The 17,292-nt window shown below is 38.0% G+C and overlaps 1 protein-coding gene across 2 annotated transcripts in view; it reads right to left on the reverse strand.

Annotated features, from left to right (window-relative positions):
• Invadolysin (leishmanolysin-like peptidase, invadolysin) overlaps positions 1-17,292 on the reverse strand; it is a 139,890-nt gene that overhangs the window by 57,828 nt on the left and 64,770 nt on the right. For both annotated transcript variants that reach the window (XM_076424402.1, XM_076424401.1), the window contains exon 3: positions 2,034-2,134. In XM_076424402.1, the coding sequence (XP_076280517.1) occupies positions 2,034-2,134 (101 nt within the window). The remainder of the gene's footprint in view (positions 1-2,033; positions 2,135-17,292) is intronic.

Below are 17,292 nucleotides of genomic sequence, written 5' to 3' on the forward strand. Positions count from 1 at the left end.
GTTGTTCACAATTCCGTCCAAATGCATCAACATATTTTTTACACATCATTTACTAAACTAATTCTTCTAGCCTTACAAAGAAATTGAAGTCGTATGGTCCATTCATAAAAAAGTTGTTCTGATTTAAAGTGTGTGGAATCAGTTATGCTCCTTACTGTACATTAGGGTTGCCAGAAATGTTTTATCCAAATATAGAAGTAGTGAAAACTGCAATTATATGTATATATGAGATAGGCTCAAAATACAGGAGTTCAAGTAAAAGAGGTACACAGCACATTTTAAGCTTGATACACTATGCAACGAAGGGTTAAGAGAAATTCCAAATTGAATGTTAAAATTGCGAAATCTCACTTAATTGATTGCACATCGACTCTTACCCATATCGAAATTTGTTCAATAATAATTAGTGAAAAGTTACAATGATCCTTTGAAGAGTCAGCTTAGCGTGCAGAATAAAAATGGCGGGTGAAATGCAACGCCGACACAACGGCGGCGTCAAAGGTTTAGTAGTATGATATCACGCAGAAAAAAATGCTAATATGCATGTTTATGGTTCGTTTATAGTTTCGCGCATTTCACACCTTCGGGCAGTTCGCTTTTAATATATTCCGTTTTAAATTCACTGTGTGCCAGAAGCACGGATCCTGGACGCGAACATGTAACGAGGGAGTCCGTGATCACAGTTTAGATAATAGCGAACACTGCGACTGAAACAGGTCACGAGAGCGAGCGAAAGGGCACACCTTTCCCGGCGATATAGTTGTGTCAAACTGGGATAATAGCAGCGGACTGGCTCCAAGGTCATTTTTCACGAGAAACGGACCACTTTTTGGGAACGGTGTCGCGCGTTTTGATGAAATTGAAATATGACGCGCGATCCCGAACAGAGAACGCTCGGAAAGAATTATTCTCGTATCTACCAAAAAGAAAAATTCGTACCGCTCCTATATTAGCGCTCCGAGCGTTTCTATGGCGAAGTTTATAAAACTTCAAAAATTCTATTCTCTGAACAAACATTTTCTTTTATTTATTATTTCGCATTATTGCAATGCGAATAAAATATAAAATAATGAAATATAAGCCATTTTAGTTTCTTTCAAGAAAATATAGTTCGCGCCGTAACTAGTATTTTGAATTCTATGTTGTTTAAGCCAGTTTTAGTACTCGTACACCATCCTTTTGTTATATTCCCGGTTATTTTATGGTGTAATTATTAGACAGCGGATCTTAATGCAAATCATTTTACTGTTCAGATCTCGCTCGTATTCATGTTTGTCATAAATCCGTAAGTTTAATTACGATCGTGTACAGTTAAGCATGGAGACAGATTTTTTCTCCGCTCCAGGCAAGTGGAAAATCATCGATATACGTAATATTCGCAATGTCGCGCTGCAGGTGGAAACACACAGGGTTTTACGTAAAAACAAGGGGAAGTTTTGGCAACAATAGCAGTCCAGCAAATTCCCCGACATCCTCGGCGATAGTGCTGGCATAACAAGAATGAAATTCGAGCCAAATTGCTGCATATTGTCGACTCCGGTACATGCACGGGATAATTATAAGTCGTAAGTAACAAGAAACGCGTACAGATGGTACTAGATAACGCGATGCCATCCTGCTATTGTATTTATTAGAAACAAGAACAGTGCTGTTGCATGAAATGAGGCGACTAGCAGTATCTTTAATATTTTCCCATTTTTATCACGTTTTTATTAGCTCGCTTTCTTGTCTGTCTGTCTGTTGTTTTATTATATTTTAATCATATATAATAGGGAAGAGTACCACCGTTGACCCAGCGTATATTTTCTGAGAAAGAAGAATAAAGAGAAAAAAAGACTTCGAGTAAATCGAATTGCATTATATGTGAAATGAAAATTTTATATATCTGCGTTATATGAATATGTAAATATTCAAGTTTATATTCTCGTAAAATAGAACGTGCGAGCTTGTGTCGGTTTCGTTTAGGAAAAATAATTTGAAGACGGTGTTCTACCATTTTACGATATTTTTGATTATAAAAAACTGAAGTTTACCTGAAGACGCTCTCGTCGTATGATAAGAGGATCCGAAGTGGTTGGCTGATGCTACGTTTTCTCACTTCGTGTGCAGGATCCACGTGAACGCCGTGGACGACCTGTAAGAAAACAGGAACACTATAGTCGACGATATCGGTAAAGAAAATACGTAGGGGCGGCCAGACAGTTTCCAGAAAGTACAAACAACAGGCAAGCTTGTATAGTTTATAGTAAAGCGGATGTAGTAAGATTAAGGAACGTTAAAAAGTGTTGTAGAAAGTGCCAGTAAAAATGATCAAGAGGTAAAGGAGAAACACAGAAAAAATTAATAAAATAAAAATTACTTTGTTAATAGGGATGATTTCTTTTCTATTGTAAAATGTATTAAAACATTTCTAGCTAATATTTTTAAAGACTATCAAGTCACTGCATACGTAAATATTGTCTAACTGACGAGTGCGAGTGCACCCTCTCGCTTTTCCAGGGTTCGAAAATGCCTCAATGGTACGTCAGATGCAGGTTGGTTGACAGTGGATAAGGTGTCTCCACCCCAGGCTCATAATTAAGAGCATAACAATCTACATAATGCGCCTGCGACCTAGTGATAAAGCGGATCGAAGCGAGGTACACGTGCATCGTTCCGCTAATAATCAATAACCAACAAAGCAAGATTGTGTTTCGCACTACACGAGTTATTTCTGAAGTAGAACATTCCTCTAATTACGGCTTCCAGGGACTCTCGTGACACAATCATTCACACGCGTTGGATTTCTCGAGATTTTGAAATGAAACTACTTTGCTGAGAGGGCTACAATTTTCTAGCGTTACGGAAGTGACGAAATTTCGCGAATAACCTCGAATAGTTTGACAAGTAATATTTTCATAATTAATTTACTAACTTTAAAGACTTCATTGGTGAACTTTTAAGATTGCAGAATGTAAAATGAAGCCTTGGCTACATTCCCATTTCAGTTTTATGCAGGTTTGATGCTTAAATTGTTAGTTATTAACCAATTTTGGAGAAGTGGTATGTTATGTATGTCTGTCCTTGTCGCACAGTTCGACCCTCCTTGTCCTACGCATTATGGGAGCTTCCGCAACAATCAGCCCGCGCAACAATTGTTAATAACTAATTAACCAGAGTTAATTTGTGAACGTTTGCAATTGGATAACACAGAATCAACCTCCAGCTACTTTCACATGCAGTTTCTCATCGGATTTTGTTCCGACTGAAAGATTTATAAACAATTATCCAAACCCTTGTTCTAAACTAACCTGCAAAATTTTGACAGGTGTCAGGTAAGTAAAAAAACATACGCGTGGAACACCACGCGCGGCAGAAGTGAAACTTCTTGCAGTCTAGTAATGTTTGGAAGTAAATTAAGATTGGAAATGGTAAATAATCCTAATGAAGCGCGACAACAAGATCAGGAACAACTCTCGATGCAGTATTTGCAAGACATTTAGACAAAATTGAGTCAAGAATATTTATATCATGTTTTAGCTAATCACAAGCCAATTGTTTCAATGATAGAATCATAGAAAATCATGGAACATAGAAACAAGCCAATTGTTTCAATGATAGAATCATAGAAAATCGTAGAACATAGAAACAAGCCAATTGTTTCAAGCAAATTGTTTCCGTGACGGAAGCGTGGGGGAACACCGCCGTAGAAGGGGAAGGACAGAGTGGGAGACTCTGCTTTTGTTTCGCAAATAAAAGAATCGAAGTAATTCGAGAGGGCGATGTCAGAGAAAATGCCAAGACAAGTCGCGCATGTAGAAGGGCTGAGAAGTCATTGGAACACGAAGACGAGAATGAGACGATGCGAGAAAGTTAAATACTTTTAACGAATTCTATACCGTTCGACTGGAAGTATTCGCGCCGAAGAGTTCCCATTGCAGTCGATGATAGCGCGGATGTTAACAGGAACACGATCCAAATCCGATTTGACATTTCCACAATAATGAAGGATTTCGATTTTCTTACTTCGTCTCGCCTTTGACATTCTTCCCTTGTCGAGAAGTTACAGCAATTCCTCTTGTTACGTCCGGCGGCAGATAGAACGTCGATAACAATGCGGAATTTCCTGCGAATCCTCCATCAGAAATTTCGGTCCTCGCGTAGATGGAAAGCAGATTCGAACTTTTCCCCCCGGGAACTTCTACATTTCATTTCTGACGACAATGCAGCCGGCAAACTTTTAAAAATTAAATGGCGGCACGATCACGCTTCGAACGCGAGCTCAACCCCTCAAGGAATTATAATTCGCGTAATAGGCTGATTATAGCTATTTGACGACTCGAAACAAAAATACCGAGCGCTTGATTACGATTTAATTCGATTTGGAAATTGTGACCAGCCAGTCGAAGCTATTTTAAAACGATTATTTCAGATAAATTTGTTCTTGGAGCAGCCGATTAGTCAATAATGGGAATAGATACGGGCCGGAACTGCAGCTTCGAAATGTTATTCTATCCGTTTTAATACCACCGTCCGTGGAAGCACTGCTAACAATCGCTTCCGCTAGAGCAAACATCGTGTAATTAGAAGAAGGCTGGTTTCATTGTCACAAGAGGAGACTGTTGGAAACGCAATTATGCGGAGATCCGCGTTAAGTTTTAATCCGATCCAATTTTGTGCTTGCAGAAAGTTTATGATCTCGGTGGAAAGCTTCTTATCGAAGGCACGATATCTTGAGCAGATAAGATGGGGATTCATTGTGTTGCCTAAGGGCGGGTCAGGGAACCGAGATGAAGGATCGAGCTGGGAAAAGCAGAAAAATATGCAGGATGCACATGTGCAAACATTTTCAAAGAACCGAGTCCGAGAACCTTTCTACGGTCAATAGTTGAAATGTGCTAGTCGATTGTAGAATTCGTTCGGAAATACCTGATTGTGATGAAACAAGAGTATCCGAGTCAGCGTAATAATTCGCAATTTCAAGTCCGAAAGACACGAAACATATTTCCACGAAACAACGGCAGAAAGTTGTTCCGATAACGTTGTTCTACAGTCTACAGACCAAACAATAGAGTCCTCCGAAACCTAACAGTCGCACTGTCGCGTGTCACGCGAAAGAAGACGTTAACAAAAATAATCTCACGGTTGGCAAAAAGAAAGGCCAGCAACTCGTCAAACTGACGGAAACACGGAAATAAGTTCACATGTGCGTGCAGAATGCAAGAAGCCGGAGAGACCCAAGTTCGCCAATAACGAACGGTTTCACTTGTCTGGGGAATATTCGAGTGGAGAATAATAGTACGACGGTTTCCTTTGTTTAGAGAGTTATTAGCTTAATAATGATGCTCGACTAGCTTCGACAGTCTGGTTCACCGGTGTTGGAAACTGCCGTCGCATTCTTCTGCTATTGTCGGTGCTTTGTTCGATCTTCCTGAACAAGTTCGACGATCCACGTCTGTTTTAGACCGTTCGCTTATTTTCGGCATAACGATCCTCTAATTGGTTGCATAAAAGGAACATTTCACTCGTTTCTTGTTTCTTTCACAATTTTTGGCAGCTGGCTCCATTCAAATCCTGAAGCATCAATTTTTGCTGACTAAACCTAGCGAATAATTTGAAGTGGCTGCTGAAGAGAAAAATAGAGATAACTGGTCCTCTTCGCCTAAAATGTTGTTTATATCTACTATGATTGAAAAGTATACCGTGGGACAGTCATACCGAATGTTTACTCGAGTTACACGTTAGATGCAAGCAGCGTTCCTCGGGTCAAAGGTCCCAGCCTCCGCAAGTTTCACGAAACACACGCTTTGACCTTCCCGTTCCCGGGAGCGGCGCTGAAAAATTAATATTCAAAAATTGCAGCGAACTCGTTTCCCGGGAAGTTTATACGGATTATGAATCGGGTCCTTTCTCGAATCCTTGGAGCAACGTTTGCGAAAGAATCGCTTTGAGCCGGCCTTTGAAAACGCCGTTACCTCATCGCCGGTTCAAACGCGATACTTTCCAGAATGATTTTCAATTCGGTGTTCTTTACGTGATTTTATTTTTCCAAGCCACGGCGAATCGATCCCGGCAACGAAAGTTTCCTTCATTCTCACCGGGCGTAATTCCCAGTGATTTACAATTTTCATTTTTCTGTAACGGATACACACGAGCAGCATTAGCGTGCTCAGTCGTCAGACTTCATTAATGCTTTACGAACAGCTGTGACCATTATTTTACGAGAACACTTGCACTTGAGTATTATTCACAGTGCTTCTGTTGGAAACATAATTTTCGAGGGTAAACGTTCCCCTTAATTATTCAGAACGTAAGCAGAACGTTTCATTGTGCGCGGCCGGCGCAATCTTGCTTGCAAATAATTCGCAGCGGAAGTGTCGAGCGATGAGACAGATCGTTTTGAAAATAGGCTGGATCGTGTGTTTCGTGTTCAATTCTTAGACCGCCCAAATATTCAATTACCATGGGCTTTTAACCCTTGTGTACTAGAATCTTTCTAAAAACCTATATAAATATTTTCACATACTTAAGTCAAGACTAAATAATGCAAATGTTCTAAACAAGTTACAGAAACTTGATATTTCCAATTATCGTACAATACTGGGGTCACGGAAAAACCCAGGATACCATTTGCGGGTTAAATTCGATTTTCTCGAGATCGAGGCATCGAAGGAAAAAATGCTATTCCCTTTTTCGAGTTTGTGAGAGCAAAAGCTGCGTATGGGTAAATACTAACAATTTATTAAAAAAATCATAATAACTCTATCTATCCGAAATTTGATACTTGGAATATACTCTTGTCCATTTTTATTTAAATCAAAACTTCAAATCATTTTTAAAAAAGAGTTTACCCAACTTCGATTTCACCAATCCAAATCGTCAATTATATTACCCGAACCGAAGCCGGTGAATGCAGGTAGGTTCAAAACTGCGTTGTATCTCAAGTCTAATCTTTAAATTAAACTATTCATCTTTCAAACGTCCACCTTAGGACGTAACACTATCATGAAAAACACTCTATATAATAATTTCTGTTTGTGTCATTGTAGCGATCTATGGCCTGCTGATCGAACCGTCGCTGGATATTATGGCTTTGTTACCATAGACTGCACGAGTAGATAAAATTAGCTGATTGACGACAAAGGACGACCGGGCCCAAAGGCAGTGAAATTTCTGTAGAATAGATACATAGACTCTCACGAGATTGCAGCTTGGCACGTGCACGTCGATGCGGTAATTTCAGCGATATTTGTCAGAACGCTGACAGAATTCAATTAGTCAAATGACAGTTGCATTACTTGTATCTACATATACACAAGACAGTTTCTACTCTCCGATGGGAATCCTGCAGGTCATGATATTGGAAACTGCATTAATGGAGCAAGACATTCTTTCCTGATCCTCAGATATAAATAGAAATATCTGACGAGATGTCGTAACGCTCTTCTATAGGAACATATCTTTAGTAGATCTCTGGAAAAAATACACTTTGCTGCAAAAATCCAAGCGAATGTTTTTGCTTTTATCGTTTTCCAATAACCAAAATATCCGAATGCGGAGTTTTATTCAAACGGAACGAACTTTTCATGATGAATGATCATACTGAAAAATTCCGTGAAATAAAACCATCACTAATTTTTATTAGCATATACACTTTCAATTTTAAAACTTCGTCCAGATATATAAAAAAAAAACGAGTAATCATTTTGTATTCGTCCATGCAAACGTAACGCGACGAACAAAAATATTTATTTAAACAAACACAGACAATCGCTCCCTGTGCATGCAATGTTATATTTCATTTTCAATATCCGCAGAAATAATTCACAGTCACGTTCATCTGTTTTTTTGGATGTGGACGACGAAAGAATGACAGATTATGAATGGTTAAGCGTTATAGCGTTTCGAACAATTGTGATGGCGATGCAAAGCGATGCAGCCCCGGCAAAGTTATGGATATCGTTTGCGGATCGTTGGGTCTTTTGCGGGAGGGGAAGGAAATCCTCTTTTCGAAAGTCGGGAACCACCTGAGAAGTCCTCCGGTGTCTGTGGAAGTTTGCTATGTGCCGAAGTCTCTTCGATATTACGGATCTTTGCCCGTCCAGTTCGCGGATCGCTGACGCTGTTTATACCATGAATTATGCAGGAGTCTGCTCGAGAACCAACGAGAGCACGATAAAAAGCTCCGACGCGGTATCTCAGAATTCCCATTCAATACGGCGCACACGATTCCGCTCGCATTAAAGAGGATGATTAAGGTGCTGCAAAACCTTTAGGAGCTATTCAGAAGATTTTAAGTAGATCACGCGCTTCCATCCTGCAGAATACCGGCCAGCCCGTATCTCCGGTGTTGCCGATCCGATTTAGACACGTTTCTCAACTACATCTCCGCTTAATCAGCAAAATTGTAACATAAATTCGTTGCAAAAGATTAACAACACTCCCTTCAAAAACTAACTCTTTCAAAATTCGACCAAACTAGTTGAACTTCTTCCAGATTTTAGAAGAATTAATTTTTACTAGGCAGTGTGAAAAAACAACCGTCAAATTCAAACTTCAATTTCTAGAATCAGAATTGGGCACTCCGAAATAACCCATTCATTTTTGTTAAACAAAAAAGAATACACGATCTGCGGTATATGTAAAGTACCAGTTAACATGAATCTTCTAATAATAGAATGCAATAAATATGACAATGAAAGGAAAAATGCTAAGTTGCCTGGATCCTTACCCATTCTGTTAGGTTCTTAGGAGTATATCGCCGGTCTTGTCCAGTATATATCAAAGATACAAATATGTATAAAATATTGTAAGAGAATGTGTACCGCGTTGCTAATGACCCTTGATGTTGAAGCAACATTAAATAAATAAACCAAAAAATTTACTAGTGTGCAAAAACAATTTTTTGAAAAAATGTGGGAAGCATTAAGGCATGTTATTGAACGTCGTAGAAAATTGTAGGTATTCACATAAGGATTGTTATTAACGAAATATTGATTTCCCTTCTGTCTCTATACATACACATGTCAGTCCAATCATAAATAATAATTGCTTAGCTGAGTCAGCAAATACGTGCTCGATTGTGCCGAGAAAAATTCATTTCCTCTTTATCTCAGTTTAACAATAAATAACAATTGTTCAGATTGGCAATCAAATGCAAGCTTGATTGTTGAGAGAAAAATTCTTTTCACGATCTATATTATTGCCCTCGTATCGAAACACTCATTTTCGCCGTACTGGTATCTCATTTATAAATAACAATTTCTCAACTTGATTAACGAATGCAAGTTTAAACTTTTCATAGTAAAGATTGATACCGTCGATCTACTGTTGGCCGGGTACAAACAATTAATTTCCGCTGTCTCCATCAGTATATCAGTATGTTGGTACATTGCCCAGGTAGTTACACAAATATTGAGGCACGTCCCTATCGACGAAAAAATTCATGTAACAATCTAATGTTCCTCTAACAATGGAAATTAATTTTTTCTAGACGGATATTCTAATGTAATCCTCATACGTTCCTCGAAGTAAACATTTTTCTTTACATACCGTAGAGCGGTATGTGTGTGTGCGAGAGAGATTTTAAAAGAAATTTTAAAATAGATTAAGGTGGAAAGAAAACTGGATGAGAGATATTATAACAAATGATAGTAATTTCTTAACTGTGAGCTTGATTTTCGAAGGCTCGTTGAACAGTGACGTAATTCCGTTCCGCAAATATAATTTGTTGCGTGCTCCCTTCGTGGCCGAGCGGCCTTTTTATTTGCATTTCGTGTTGTTATTTACGGGGCGAGTATAACATTTTTCCTGTAACGGTGATACAGTTTCAAGTGGTTGTCGGATTAATGGGTTTCGTGAAAAAGCAATAATTTCGCGTCACTTTCCGCGCGAACTAGCAGGCCCGCGGTATTAATCACCCCTTTGGTATTGATTTAAGGTATTATTATCTCATTTTCACTATACTAGTTCCTTTCAATTTGTCAGAGAATGTAATTTACCGAGGGATGCAATTTATCCGGTCGGTCGCGCCGGTTAAATGACAGTACACGATGCGAAATCATTTACGCTCGGCGATGCGGTGTACCGTAAATAAGGCTATTAAATTTCATTTTTCTTCGGCATTAATGCCGCCGGCAACGTGTAAACAAGGTGATTTAAAAGTCAGATCACGTGCCGTTACGCGAAACAAATTAGTCATATTATCATTTATTGATCTGTTTATTCGTATCTTCGAGGAATAATAACGAAATACATACCTGGCGGAGTAACTGCACAAAATGTTATGCTAAAACACGAAACACCGAAATTCGTACATCATCCGTGCGCAGCTGTTAATTTCATTTGCGCTTTTAGCTTTTCCTTCGTAATTTTTCTTAGGCATGGTGTGCGTAATGGTCGAACGTCAATATCAGGAAGAAAGTTGCTGCCGCATCAGGCTCTTACCATAAAAACGTTTATGGGAATGACACAGTCGACATTATAGTGAAACTTGCATCCACAGAAGAACGGAACCATCTGGCTGCATGCAATACATCATGCGATATCAGTATACGTATCGAAACACTCTGCAGGCGGAACTGGAAGCTGTCGTGGCAAAATTATATTGCAAACTCGCTTCATCGATTAGTTTAATCATTCCTATAAATTGAAAGCGTGAGTTCCAACATTACCTCTTGAACTGTTTTCAAACAGTTACAAATATTGTTTTTCTATTGTTTATCACTTCCACATTTTTATTTAAACAGGACAAATTACCAAATATTACGAAATATACAGGGTGGTCCATTTATCTTGAGACAGTCAATTATCACGGAAACAAGCAGGAATATGAAAAAATGTTTTATATAAAATATTCGAAACGAAATATACGAAAGGGCACATTTGATGGCGCTATGCACATTTTTCCATGATGGCCCTTTAAGGGTCAGATGAAGGGCAACTTCGTTTTTTCAAATGGAAATCCATATTTTTTATTTTATATTCTTATTCTACATCGAATAATCATAATATTTCGTATAAAACATTTTTTCCTGAACTTACCATTCTTTAACGATACCATGATAAATGTTGCAAAGCTTGCATAATATGGCATACAATATGTAATTGTGAATCTTCGTCTAGTAGGCAGCAGTAAGAAGTACGTACTCTATCAGATAATTTATTAATCGTAACAAAAGATACAGAAAATTGTGAGCAATTAATGTAACAAATGTGTTCAAAATGATGTCCTTCCATATCAACACATTTTTCAATCCTTCTTTTAAAGGAGTCATTTGCGCGCACAAGCATTTCAATTGGAATTGAATCGCACACATCACGTGTATGCGTTCTCGCATATTTTCGCGGGTTGTCGGGACATCTTGATAAACTTTGTTTTTCATGTATCCCCAAAGAAAAAAGTCGGGAGATGTTAGATCCGGATTTTTACGACTTCAGATCACACTCAGTATTTTTTGTCATTACAAATATTGGGATATCCGCCACAATTTGTTTAATAAAACCGTGCACGCTGGGAAAAAATGTTTTATACGAAATATTATTATTTTTCCATTGGGTTTCCATTTGAGAAAATGAAGTTTCCCTTCATCTGACCCTTAAAGGGCCATCATGGAAAAATGTGCATAGCGCCATTAAATGTGTCCTTTCGTATATTTCGTTTCGAATATTTTATATAAAACATTTTTTCATATTCCTGCTGGTTTCCGTAATAATTGACTGTCTCAAGATAAATGGACCACCCTGTACATATAACAACATTAACATATGTCAAACCCAGGTACCCTAGTGCTGACAATTTGTTTATTAAAATTGTTTGAACGTTTTCATCGACAGATAGCAGAATTGCAGACCGCTTTTGTTTCGGACGCTTATAAATTGACTTGAAACTGCGAAGTACAAAATCTGCCAGAAAATGGAGATAGCTGCCGTAAAATGCAAAACGGGGCCGCATGAAATATAGTCTGTAATGAATTGTAATGAATAGTTTGGCGTCGAAGCTATCACGGGCGATCTAAACAATCGTGGGATATTCGAGCGTGGAACAGGGAGAGGATCGATCGTTGTGCGAAAGGGCAACACAAGGCGGAAGATGGGCGTGGTGTTTCGAGAGCGTAGATGCCGGTAAGTAGATGCATTTGTGGTGTCTCATAAAAGGCGCCGGCATGGTGCATTACCCGGTACACGGCAAGTTGCGAGTTTACAAGTTAATGCATGTTAAATCGCCGAAGTAAAGTCGAGTGGCGCACATAATCTATATGCCGTGGCCGGGGCTCGAGTAACTAGGCTGGCAACGTAAGAGGTAGCGATTGACATCCTGCGGAGGTGGTAGACGGGGCCTGCACGTGACACTATTGCCGAAGAAGAAGCGGCACTGCCACCTCGCATCCTATTTTTATTGATTCCTTTTGAGCCTGGTCAACCGTAAACACTGGAGAGAGGAGAGCAAGCAAATAGAACGATAGCTAGCTCCTGCGAAATTTTCTTACAATTAGGCACTGTAGCTGGCCTAAAAGCAGAGTAGGGAAATAATCAAGTAATATTTAAGGATGTTCTGGAGGTACAATGGGAGACAAAAGTACAAGAAATTCGAAATCCATCAATACATGGCAATGAAAGCCATTCATGAGTATATTTTGCATTAAACTTTTGCGAATACTGTACCCTCTGTAGCTATATTCAGTGGTCTACGCTTGTCGCGTTTCCATGCTAGTGAGAGACGACACGATAAATTTGACGTTTTGTAGCAGTTTATAACTTTCTTACTCTGTAACTGTTTAGTGAATCCTAATAAACTTCGAACATAATTAATTACATAATTTTTACTATATATAAAAACAAAGACTGGGGTCTCTAGTTGCGTTTTTTCAAGGTTTAAATAGGGTTTGAAGTGGAATTTTATGAATTCTCCATAAGAAGACGTGTTGAAATGTGCAAACTTTGAGTTGCTATAATTCTTAAACGGTGCAGTGAATCGAACCCAAACTTTGATAATTGCATTAATTTAGTAAGAATTATACCTTGTGAAATTTTGAAAAATTTTGTTGCGTTTTTATATACCTCCAGAACATCCTTAAAAATGACTGATAGTCTTTTTGAATGTTGGTCATAGCAAAATAGTCATTAGTCAAAACTTATTTATTAGTTCGTGATAACTAAATGGCAAATAATTAGTCACAGCTCTAAAGTAATCGTAGACCATCATCAATAATCACACCTCTATTGTTCACTTTTAACAGATTGTTAAATTTTTTAATACCTTGTTTTTTCTATTCCTTAAACAATTTTAAATGTTTTTTGTTTTCAAACTTGTAGAATCTTTCAAATACATGTTGAGGAATCAAGAACTGAATTTCTTCATTCAGTTCAGAGATTTTGTTAAGTAAACTTCTATGTAAATTATGTGTATCTTTAATAGCAATGTTTAGTCATTTTTTCATGTATCTATTTTGTAAATTTAACAATTTATGAGTGAACATAGTAGGAACATAGTGGTAAACCACTTCTATGTTCACTCATAATAAATTGTTAAATTTACAAAATAGATACATGAAAAAATGACTAAACATTGCTATTAAAGACACACATAATTTACATAGCAGTTTATTCAACAAAATCTCTGAACTGAATGAAGAAATTCAGTTCTTGATTCCTCAACATGTATTGATTATAAAGTAAGATTCAACAAGTTTGAAAACGAAAAACATTTTAAATTGTTTAACGAATACAAAAAACAAGGTATTCAACAATTTAACAATCTGTTAAAAGTGAACAATAGAGGTGTGATTATTGATGATGGTCTTACAGGTGACAGCAATGTTTCAGATGCAAATGACAATGTTTGGTTCAAAAATCTAACAAACATTGATGTACAATTAAAATAAAATGATCGAACCTGTAGCGCCGAAATCATTAAATTGTTTATAGTCACAACACTTATCATTTCGAAGATTTATATAAAAAAGCGTGTACCGTAAACGAACAAATGCGCTGAGGCCCCACGATGAGGTCGAATCAAATGGAAAGAATTCACTTTTAATTAACTTGAATTTAATAGCACGAATAGTAGTACTTCGAGCCATAAAATTTTCTTCCAGAGTGAAAAATTGGAGCCGGACCTCGATAGTTTCCAAGAATCGACGCTAGATTGCAAGACTGTAGTCTAAGTGATAAAAGGTCTCTGAAGTACCTACTTCAGGAAATGTCTGCTGATGGCACGGGAGGAGAGGAAATGGACCTCCGTGAATTTCGAGAGCGAAAGCATCCTTTAGCGTTAAATCAGAATTTAATCGTCACCGAGACAGGATACAAACAATTAGGGTTTCAGTTCAACTGGCAGGGACACTCCACCACTCGGCCCTTGTTTGTAGAAACAATTATACTGCTGAATCATTGCGCAGGGAGTTGAACTCGGTGCATTAACTGCGACAGTGTGTACTATCGATCTTTATACACGTGTAGCCTCTAAAAATATCTGGGGAGGAGTGAAAATCGGAACTTTCATTTATGCTTCACACTACTCTACAAAACTGGAGTGTGTTTATTAAAAATTAATTCGAAAGACGTTCAAATATTCGTGTAACGACTGAACAAAATAATGTTGAACTGTAATGGTATGTACGTAATTCTGCAAAGACTCTAATTTCATCGTCGATCTTATTTCCGAGTCTGTATGAATAAATTCTGTGATTTAATCGACCGAAAAGACGCGACTGGATGTATACATTACATCACACGTGACGGTATTACAGCCAATCATGCTTCATTAACACAGATCCGTCGACTACCACCGTCAAGTACATTTTTGCTTGTGAAATGTGGAGCACATAAAAATTGTAAAACGTTCCCCATTAAGGTCAGAAATTAATCAGCCTTCCACGAGGTATAACTTTGTGAAATAATTTACATAAAATAGCACACAACGGCTCAAGCTTCGAAGAAAATCCACTTGCCTAATCTGATCGATGTTGACCCTCATACGCCTATAAAAAATGGTTGGTCGAAAGATCCTACAGTGATTGCCACTAGTTTTAATCCATTCCACTCCTAACCACATATTTTGAACAAATGTATACCAAATGGAATATATAATCACTAGACTGCGGATCTTTATGCAAAATAAAAAATGTTCGCATTGATTGCAGGGCACAGGAGCCAAATAAAAATTGCATTCTTCTTTTAATTATCCTATTAAGCTAAAATTAATACATTGATATCCTTCAATATTTTTTACATATCCGCTGCTTTAAATAGTAAGTGTCCATTCTTGGCATAAATGCATCAAATCCGCAGTCTAATAATCACAAAGAAATGAAGTAGACTAGAAGTAGACTGCGGACTATATACATTTATGATAAAAATGAGTAGGTGTAATTTAAAGCAGCAAAAACAGTACACATTTAAATGTACCTTTATATTATTTCTGATCTATTAAATATACATATTAAGAAAGAAATCAAATTTTTATTTCACCCCAGTATTTTGCAGTTCAGATGGATAGTTTTGTATTTTGCATAAAAAGATCCGCAGTTTAGTAATAACATAAAATGCAAAGATAAAATTGTGTACCTAGCAGTGTGCAATTTCCATAGAATTTGTTTTCGTTTGCGCCACCATAGCGTCTCGTTCGCAAGGGATTCGAATGGCCCGATATCACCAAAGTGATCGTGATATTTGACGGCAGCGGGGACGGTGGGTACCCCACGATCGCGAATTCTATTTTGATATGCACGCGTATGAGCGCATACCCGCATACACCGTATCGTACATGCGGCGGCAGTAATAGTCAAGCACGCATAGTTACAGATTATCGAGTTCTACGGTACGAGTAACACGTTGCAAAGCGCTGCAATCGATGATCAGGCACGTTCGCCATACCCTGAAACTTGGCAATCTTGCTGGCAGTCGCTAACTTGACCAAACAGTGGCCTCCAGGTGAAGCGGAAACTATAACTAGTCTATGTGCATTTCGTTCTTCTTGCATGTGCATACGTGTGCAAGCTTGGCCACGAAATCTCGTCGTTTTTATTCTCAGTATACCGATGATCACGGATTTCATACATTTTGTGACAGGCATGGATAAGAAAATCTTGAAACGGTTGGAGGGTTAAAAGAATTTAAGCGAAAAATATATATTATTTTTAATTTATTCGAATTAGTAATTGAAGAAGAGATTTTCAATTTTGTTTCTGTTCTTTTCAGGGATCCTGTTAATGCATAAATCTGTTACGTATCAATAACATAGACGATATTAACGATTTATACGTGATAGAACTTGATTGAATCGAATAAAAGTATTCTGCAACCTTTGAAAGATGCAGACAGACCTTTTGGATAAATCAATATTATATTCTATATTCTACTATCATACATATATGTATATCATAGAAATATATGTAGAATATTTAGAACATATGTACAATCTATGAAATATAAATGACCTGGAAAATAAATTACCTCTATAGTCAGCACGTCAAACGAAGAATACCAACGCTATCGTGTTTCTTTAGCAAGCAGAAACAACGTAAATAGAATAGTTGCGAAGTGTCTATGCGATCGCGTGGCAGTGACATTCTTTTATACCGCGGCGATACGTGGGAGTATCGCAGTTTGCAGCAAGTACGTTGTAACGCTCCGGGGTAAAAGAGAAACTTGGCAAACATAAGCGATCAAGGCAAGAAGTGTAATTTCATCCGTCTTTGTCGCGACGACGACGACGATCGTGCACATGCAAAACAATGGCCGAACCAAATGTCTAACCCCTATTCATTTCCCACGTTATTGCGCGAGGCGGCGCGGCCGCGGTTCGCGAAATCCCGGTTTAATTACTTTTTCTGAAACAAAAAACTCCCGAGGAAATACTTTATGCCAAGAAGATTGAATTTTAACGTGCCACCTAAGAAACTTGCCGCGATTCAATTCGAATACCAACAGCGAAACTTCCCTCGGCAAACACTTGCCGCATATACGCGACCTCCCCGTGTAGAAAACTTGCGAAATTTGGTTAATGGCTATTAGAGATTCTTGGTTATTATAATATAAGATTAATGCAATTCGCCGTTGCCGCCCAGACGCCGGTATAATTAAACTTTTCTCATTAAGGAATATGCTATCACGGTTACATACTACTCGCCAGACCGAGCACTCGATTCTTCAAACATGTGTTTACACGGACGTACTATGCTCGATACAACTTTTTCATGAATTCGTTACTTTTTAAACCAATGGCCATAAAAGGTGTTAGTAACTCCATGTAACTCTCTAAAAATTAAATGGCGTTCTTTTAAACTAATTTTTACAAACGCTTTCTTCAGT

Source organism: Lasioglossum baleicum, chromosome 5, assembly GCF_051020765.1.
Source record: "Lasioglossum baleicum chromosome 5, iyLasBale1, whole genome shotgun sequence".
Taxonomy (NCBI): Eukaryota; Metazoa; Arthropoda; class Insecta; order Hymenoptera; family Halictidae; genus Lasioglossum; species Lasioglossum baleicum.